This window comes from Oncorhynchus clarkii, chromosome 29 (genome assembly GCF_045791955.1).
Source record: "Oncorhynchus clarkii lewisi isolate Uvic-CL-2024 chromosome 29, UVic_Ocla_1.0, whole genome shotgun sequence".
Classification (NCBI taxonomy): domain Eukaryota; kingdom Metazoa; phylum Chordata; class Actinopteri; order Salmoniformes; family Salmonidae; genus Oncorhynchus; species Oncorhynchus clarkii.
The window spans coordinates 6,871,762-6,880,001 of record NC_092175.1 but is presented as its reverse complement, the minus strand read 5'-3'; the positions used below and the strand labels follow the sequence as shown (position 1 = coordinate 6,880,001).

At 46.1% G+C, this 8,240-nt stretch overlaps 1 protein-coding gene across 1 annotated transcript; it reads right to left on the bottom strand.

The window, feature by feature from the left end:
- Positions 1 to 2,518: 2,518 nt before the first annotated feature.
- On the bottom strand, positions 2,519 to 8,019 carry LOC139387782 (betaine--homocysteine S-methyltransferase 1). Its single transcript, XM_071134023.1, has 8 exons — positions 7,660 to 8,019; positions 7,034 to 7,166; positions 6,711 to 6,823; positions 6,021 to 6,212; positions 5,695 to 5,842; positions 4,022 to 4,204; positions 3,651 to 3,879; positions 2,519 to 3,386 (listed from the first exon to the last, which is right to left on the bottom strand). The coding sequence occupies exons 1-8, from the start codon at positions 7,687 to 7,689 to the stop codon at positions 3,206 to 3,208; spliced, it is 1,209 nt and encodes a 402-aa protein (XP_070990124.1). The 5' UTR covers positions 7,690 to 8,019; the 3' UTR covers positions 2,519 to 3,205.
- Between the last annotated feature and the right edge of the window lie 221 nt (positions 8,020 to 8,240).

The following is an 8,240-nucleotide window of genomic DNA, read 5'->3' as shown; positions in this document are numbered from 1 at the left end:
CCAGCTCGGAAACCAGATTGCATTGCGGAGAAGGTATGGTGGAATTCGATATGTTCGGTGATCTGTTTATTAACTTGGCTTTCGAAGACCTTAGAAAGGCAGGGTAGGATAGATATTGGTCTGTAACAGTTTGGGTCTAGAGTGTCACCCCCTTTGAAGAGGGGTGACTTCGGCAGCTTTCCAATCTTTGGGGATCTCAGACGATACGAAAAAGAGGTTGAACAGGCTAGTAATAGAGGTTGCAACAATTGCAGCGGATAATTTTAGAAACAGAGGGTCCAGATTGTCTAGCCCGGGAGATTTGTAGGGGCCCATATTTTGCAGCTCTTTCAGAACATCAGCATCTGGATTTGGGTGAAGGAGAAATGGGGGAGGCTTGGGAAAGTTGCTGTGGGGGGTGCAGAGCTGTTGACCGGGGTAGGGGTAGCCAGGTGGAAAGCTTGGCCAGCCGTAGAAAAGCGCTTATTGAAATTCTCAATTATAGTGCATTTATCGGTGGTGACAGTGTTTCCTAGCCTCAGTGCAGTGGGCAGCACGTAGGAGGTGCTCTTATTCTCCATGGACTTTACAGTGTTCCAGAACTTTTTGGAGTTTGTGCTACAGGATGCACATTTCTGTTTGAAAAACTAGCCTTTGCGTTCCTAACTTCTGTGAAAAGTTACATATCGCAGGGGATATCAATGCTAATTCAGTACGCCACAGGATGTTTTTGTGCTGGTCAAGGGCAGTCAGGTCTGGAGTGAACCAAGGGCTATATCTGTTCCTGGTTCTACATTTTTTGAATGGGACATGCTTATTTAAGATGGTGAGGAAAGCACTTTTAAAGTGAAAAAAATATAGAGAATGGAATCTTCTGTGTGTGAATTTTAAATAATCGGTTCAAGGACATATATCTGGTGTGTTAGAAGCAATTATTTGTACCATGATTGTCTTGCATTTTTGTTTTTATTTACACTAAGATTGACCATGAAGATGGTCACTTTTCCATTCACAGTAATGGGGGGATCCTGTTTTCTGCAAACAACGCCTGCAGTACCACTGTCGGCCTTGAACTTCCGTGGCTTCAATGAGAGGGGGGAGACGTTTTCCCCTGGTGTAAACGCAGCCTTTAATGACACAGTTAGGTAGAGAATGCATACCCTGTAAAATTGCAGATAACAAAAATATCAACATTCTGAAAACTAAAAGAGGAATGTTTGCCTTTGTGAATTAATTGTGTAGGTGACCTATAAGAATATTGTAGGCTTGATGAAATCGCGCAGGAAAATGTTTATAGATGTTGCTGTCAGAAGTCAAGGCAACGGCTGTACTTCAGGAATTTCTCTTATCATGCAGGAAAAAGGATCTTGCACATCCCAGGTAAATTACTGCAGGAACTGTAGGAGCAGAATTGACAGAATGTTTGATATTCCTGCAGGACTTGGGCTGCATTTACACAGACAGCCCAATTCTGGCTGTAACGCAGGGCGGAGCAGGTGAACCCAAGTGCAGACTCAGACGAGGAGACAGGGATAAGGTAGCTAAGGTATTTATTGAAAAGCAGGAGGGAGTGGGGGTGGGGTGCAGGCCAGGTAGCAGGGAACCAGGAACTGAGGCAAGGGGAGTAAGGGCAGGGTAAGCAGGTCTGGAGCGGAATCCAAGGAAGCAGTAGAGTGGGGGTCCAGGGCAGGGAAGCATGGCTCACGAGACGAGGGACTGGAAAAAAGGGAACAGAGTCAGAGCTGCCGGAATTGTAGCAGAGAGAAAAGCAGTGTCAGGCTAGGGAAAAACAGGCACAACGGGATAACAAGCTCTATGCAGGAACAAGCGGCTAGAACCGCAGACTGACTGAGCAGAGACTACAAACTGACAGTGTGGAAGTTGCAGGGCTGAGTATTTGTAGAGGCCTTGATCATGGAACAGGTTGCAGCTGGTGGTGATCTGCTCCGCCTCTAGCACACCTGTCTCCACACACAAGTACATACACGGAGAGGGAGAGAGCACTGGGTGAGTGGTACTGGGGGAGTGGTGGCAGGTTAGGGAGACACAGGATGAGAAGAGCAGGAGCAGATGTAACGCTGATAAAAAAAATTCCGCTCATTGGTCTTTTGACTAATCAGATCAGCTCTAAAAAGACTTATGTAATTGGTCCAAATACCAATTAGTGGACAAAAGATCAGAATTGGGCTGCCTGTGTAAATGCAGCCAAAGTAATTCCTGCAGGGTCAGGTAAATTCTTGCAGGAATCCAACAGAACCTGCAGGATTATTGAATAGTCTTGCAGGACTTTTTTGTAAGGGTAGAATGACAGTGAAATAGCTTTTTCATACTCATTTGGATTGTACTTTGAAGCTATTTGGTTATTTGTAATTTTAGAAACATTTACAATAATGTTTTGGAAATAAATCAATTCAGATTTTGCTGCGATTGTCTTTATTTCAATAGTTTTATCTTGGTATTCTGTGTATGTAAAGTACTTTGGTAGCTTGAGGTTTCAAAACACAGGATACCCCACACAATGAAGAAATGTCATCACATACAAGGTCAAGTGGAAGTTTATTGCATCAAACTACAGTTATGAAGTCAACTTTCATTTGGTATAGATATTTTCTGGGCACTAGATGTAACTAGGCTATGCTACATTCTTTACCAGCTATTTAACATTGTGGTCACAGTAGTGTCGGTAACACGCTTTCACTTTTATTTCTAATCTTATGCGTTTCAATAGTCACAAGTTCAATAGTCACAATCAGCAGCACACTCTGGAGGTATGTGGGACGCACCACCGGGGGCAACGTTTTGGTTTGTTTAACTCACAGTACGTATCAATGGCTCGATGATTGCTGTCACATTATATTTGAGCAAGGCACATATCAAGTTTGAAATCCAGTTATTTAGAAATTAGATGCATATATACCATAATCACTTTAGAATTATTACAGAAGAGAATACAATGGAGCTATACCATCTAGAGATGCTGCAAATCTGAATGAAATCATAAGAATAACTTTTGGTTCACAAGAAGATGGTCCTAGAAATCAAAACAGAACAATAAGACTTCCATCTAATTATTTTTGATATGTAAACTTCTTTAAAAAGGGAATGTGTGAGAGTTCTCCCCTCTGCCTTTATCAAACCACAACACACCACTCCTTCGGAGTGCACGCCACTCCTTTGGTTTTCCTCCAGGGGGCTTCACCTCCCTCTCCTACCCCAGAAGGAGTGCTCAGTGGCTGGCCTTGGCCTTCTCAAACAGGGGCTTGAGCTCTTCCTGGCTGGTGGCCTCTTTGTGCTGCATCAGGTCGGCATGGCCCTTGGTGACACCCCAGCTATCAGGGGTGGACATGGAGGGACACCTGGGACGGCCGGATGCTGGCTTCAACTTCTCCCAGTAGTCACGGCGAGCCCTGGGGGAGAGAGAGGAACAGAGGGGGAAGGGAGAGGTGGGGAATTGAAAATGTAAAAGGTCAAATGTATACTCCAGACATGGGAGTAATAAGCTGGTAATAAAATGGTACAGTACTATGTCTAACCTCATGTGTCTTACAGTAACCATTTCAGTTAAATAACTTAACTTTTGCGATTTTGGACTGGGGTCATATAAGGACACTCTTTTGTGGTTCCTGGTATCTAACTAATTTGGACCCGTGTGGTGTATACGGTCTCCTTACCTGGCACGGACCCATGGCTTGGTGTGCATCTCCAGACCAGCACCCCAGTTACCGTGCTTCTCTGAGGCAGCGGGCAGGCAGCCTCTTTCTGTGGCCAGCTCCTCAGCCACAGCCCTGATGTGGTAGGGCTCGAAGCCGCAGCAGCCGCCGATGAAACGGATGCCAACGTTGAAGGCCTCCCTGGCGTACTTGTGCATGTCCCACCTGGTCAGAATCCTGGGCTCCAGACCTGGGGGAGAGACAGACATGCAGTCAGAGAGAGGGAGTTGGAAAAGGGAAGAGAAATTAGGAGAAAGGAAGGAGGAAAGAGAAACAGAGAAAGACGACCTAGTGGGCAAGAGAGAGATGGTCATGGAGATCTGTGTACGTACCGAAGGGGAACTCTGGCAGGTCGATGAATCCCTGGCAGTTGCAGTCAGGGGTGTGGAAGGCCAGAGGCTGGACCATGTAGTGGGCCTTCAGCCCCGCCTTCTCCACACCCTCCTTCATCATTTTCACCGTCTTCACACAGGTCATGGGGTCAAAGTGACAGTTGATGCCCACAATATTGGCTCCTATTGGCAGAGAGAGAGAGAGAGTGTGTGTGTATATAAACTCAGCAAAAAAAGAAACATCATCTCACTGTCAACTGCGTTTATGTTCAGCAAACTTAACGTGTAAATATTTGTATGAACATAAGATTCAACAACAGACATAAACTTAACAAGTTCCACAGACATGTGACTAACAGAAATGGAATAATGTGTCCCTGAACAAAGGGGGGGTCACAAGTCAATCTGGTGTGGCCACCAGCTGCATTAAGTACTGCAGTGCGTCTCCTCCACATGGACTGTACCAGCTTTGCCAGTTCTTGCTGTGAGATGTTACCCCACTCTTCCACCAAAGCATCTTCAAGTTCCCAGACATTTCTGGGGGAAATGGCCCTCACCCTCCGATCCAACAAGTCCCAGACGTGCTCAATGGGATTGAGATCAGGGCTCGTCGCTGGCCATGACAGAACACTGACATTCCTGTCTTGCAGGAAATCAAGCACAGAACGAGCAGTATGGCTGGTGGCATTGTCATGCTGGAGGGTCATGTCAGGATGAGCCTGCAGGAAGGGTACCACATGTGGGAGGAGGATGTCTTCCCTGTAACGCACAGTGTTGAGATTGCCTGCAATGACAACAAGCTCAGTCCGATGATGCTGTGACACACCGCCCCAGACCGTGACGGACCCTCCACCTCCAAATCGATCCCGCTCCAGAGTACAGGCCTCGGTGTAACGCTCATTCGTTCGACGATAAATGTGAATCCGACCATCACCCCTGGTGAGACAAAACCACGACTCGTCAGAGAAGAGCACTTTTTGCCAGTCCTGTCTGGTCCAGCGACGGTGGGTTTGTGCCCATAGGCGACGTTGTTGCCTGTGATGTATGGTGAGGACCTGCCTTACAACAGGCCTACAAGCCCTCAGTCCAGCCTCTCTCTGCCTATTGCGAACAGTCTAAGCACTAATGGAGGGATTGTGCGTTCCTGGTGTAACTCGGGCAGTTGTTGCCATCCTGTACCTGTCCCACAGGTGTGATGTTCGGATGTACCGATCCTGTGCAGGTGTTGTTACATGCCCTGTCTTAGGCGTCTCACAGCACGGACATTGCAATTTATTGGCCACATCTGCAGTCCTCATGCCTCCTTGCAGCATGCCTAAGGCACGTTCACGCAGATGAGCAGGGACCCTGGGCATCTTTCTTTTGGTGTTTTTCAGATTCAGTAGAAAGGCCTCTTTAGTGTCCTAAGTTGCCATAACTGTGACCTTAATTGCCTGCCGTCTGTAAGCTGTTAGTGTCTTAACGACCGTTCCACAGGTGCATGTTCATTAATTGTTTATGGTTCGTTGAACAAGCATGGGAAACAGTGTTTAAACCCTTTACAATGAAGATCTGTGAAGTTATTTGGATTTATATGAATGATCTTTGAAAGACAGTGTCCTGAAAAAGCAACGTTATTTTTATTTTTTTCTGAAAGATTATATATATATATATATCTAAATTAAGTCCCATACCAGCTTTGACCAGCCGGACGGCACAGTCTCCAGGGCTGACTCCGTTGAGGTCTCCGTCAGGGCCGATACACAGAGAGGCACACACTGGCTTGCCTGAGGTCTTCAGCACCTGCACGGCCCACTCTGCCTCCTCCACATGCTCAAAGTACTGCACAAACACACAGGGTAAAACAAGTGACAACCCAAGCAATACAGAAACCAGCATTGTCCAAGTGAAGATCCATTGCACGTAGAATCAGTCAGGTCAAAATCAGATTTACGGTATCAGTATGCCATGTGGGCAAGAAGTGGCTCTACTATATGTGCGTACATCATGCCACTCCTACCTCTGCAATCATGAAATCCACGTTCTTCTTGACGAAGACATCAAGCTGCCTCTTGAAGATGCCCTTGACCTCGTCCTCGCACTTGCAGCTCAAGTAAGAGGGGGTCTGGGAGACCCCGCCCGCCACCATCGCGTCACCCTCATTGGCCACCTCCCTGGCCAGGTCACAGGCGGCCTCGTTGATTTGTGTGCCCTGGTGTCAATCAAATATTGATGAGTGTACAACCCTATTGATGTAGTTTGAGGTAGCCTACAATGGTTGTGTTCCCCTGCTCAGACGTTGCATGCGTCAACCAATGTTTCAGTGTCACGTGATTGACTGACAGATTGCTATAACATACGACGTGATTAGCTGATACAAAAAAATACCTAACCAGGCGTTGTAAGATCTGGCAGGCATCAGCAACGCCTGGACAGAGGAACACACCCAATGTCTTCTACATCACCATTGTGAAACCTGCCAAGTAGGTTAAACACCAAGTTGGGAAATAAATCAGTGCTGAACAGAAGAACAGGCTTCGAGAGATGTTTTTACAGATGGAATAATTATTTTTATAAACTCTTATCCCATTCAGTCATTGAACAATCTTGCTTAGAAATGCATGGCCAAACTGTAACAGTAGAATGGGGTCTGGCATTCTTATTTCTTCCTCTTGGGGAGTTTTCCCAACAGCTGCAGACGGATACTCACGGTGAAGCGCTGAGCGTTACCCCTGTTCTCCAGTTTATCGTCGCTGGCGTAGAAGGTGAAAGTCTGCATGACATTTGACCCCGCCCGCAGGAATTCTCGGTGCAGCTGTCTCACTGGAAATGAGAAGAGTAAGTGTCACTCACTCATATGGCTATTTGCTGAGTATTTACAACTTCGCGACTTCACGCTCTCTCAACTTCATCTGGTTGAAAAATGTGCGTCTGATGGACAAGTTGGAGAGGCTTCGCTAAACTAAATGCTATGTAGGCTAGCCTATGACTGGTGCACAGGGTCCAGGGAGCCAAAGATTAGATATCGTTTACCAGCCTCGGGGTGCTCGGCGGCAGCCTCAGGAGTCCAGGGACCCGCCTTCACATAGCCCCTCTTCTCCAGGGCGAAGACGAAACCTCCATCCCCAATAACAATCTCGCCTGCATCCAGGCGCTCCAGAATGTTCTGCACAAACATTGCATAATTAGCTCTCCCTTTTACAAGTATGAAATATGCACCCGCAATAAATGCGTAAAAAGCTCCCCGAATAAAATACGCAACGGGTAGACGATCGCATTGTTTCCCAAACTGGGTCCTGGGGACACCAATGGGAGAACATCGCACCCCATGGGATCCCGAGGACCGAGTTTAGGAAACGCTGATCTAAGGTTATATAATAGAGTTGTAGTAGAAGTCAGACCATTCTATGTTAACCAAAGTAAATGAAGCATGCACAATGGATTTTTATTAATATATATTGCACCAAACAAGACCAAGGGGTTCAGATGAAGTTAGAACTAAAATAAGCATTTTGATCCCTATAATAACATACTCTTAACACCAAAGCATTACATACATTAGCACATCTGCAATAGTTCTGCAAAAGGCTAAGTGTATTACGCAATAGGCATGCATGCCTTTACAGCCATAATGATGGTCATATTAAGTCTCGACTTACTCTCTTAGCTCCAGCTGGTGCCATGATCATTGGTGATTGCACTTGTACTTGAGACACTCCTTCTCAAACACAGGCTTCCTCTAGATTTGGAGAGGGTTTGATACCGTGACCCGTTTGCCTTTATATGCCGAAGGAGGGGTGTGGTGTGCACTGATGTCACTCACAGTCACACAGATCCGCCTGCTCCTGCTTGTTAAATAATCACTTTTTCTCTGCATCTACAGTGCAATCGAAAAGCATTCAGACCCCTTCACTTTTTTTACAGCCTTATTCTAAAATGGAAAAAAATGGAAAAGACAGAAATACCTTATTTATGCCCTTTCACTACATGAACAACAAACAAGAACCAAATTCCTCATTGAGAGGGGGGAGCACTGAGCAAGCCTGCAACGTCACTTACTGGAGTAGTTCAAACTGAGCATGTTATGTCTCCATGAGAGGCCATCTTAACCGACTTCATTTGGCTTCAATGCGCTATTGAGCCATTACATAGGAATGAATGGTGTCATGTGATCAATGGCTTTGTCCATTCATATATACAGTCGTTGGTGTCACTCTGATCTTAAAATCGTGTCTCGGCA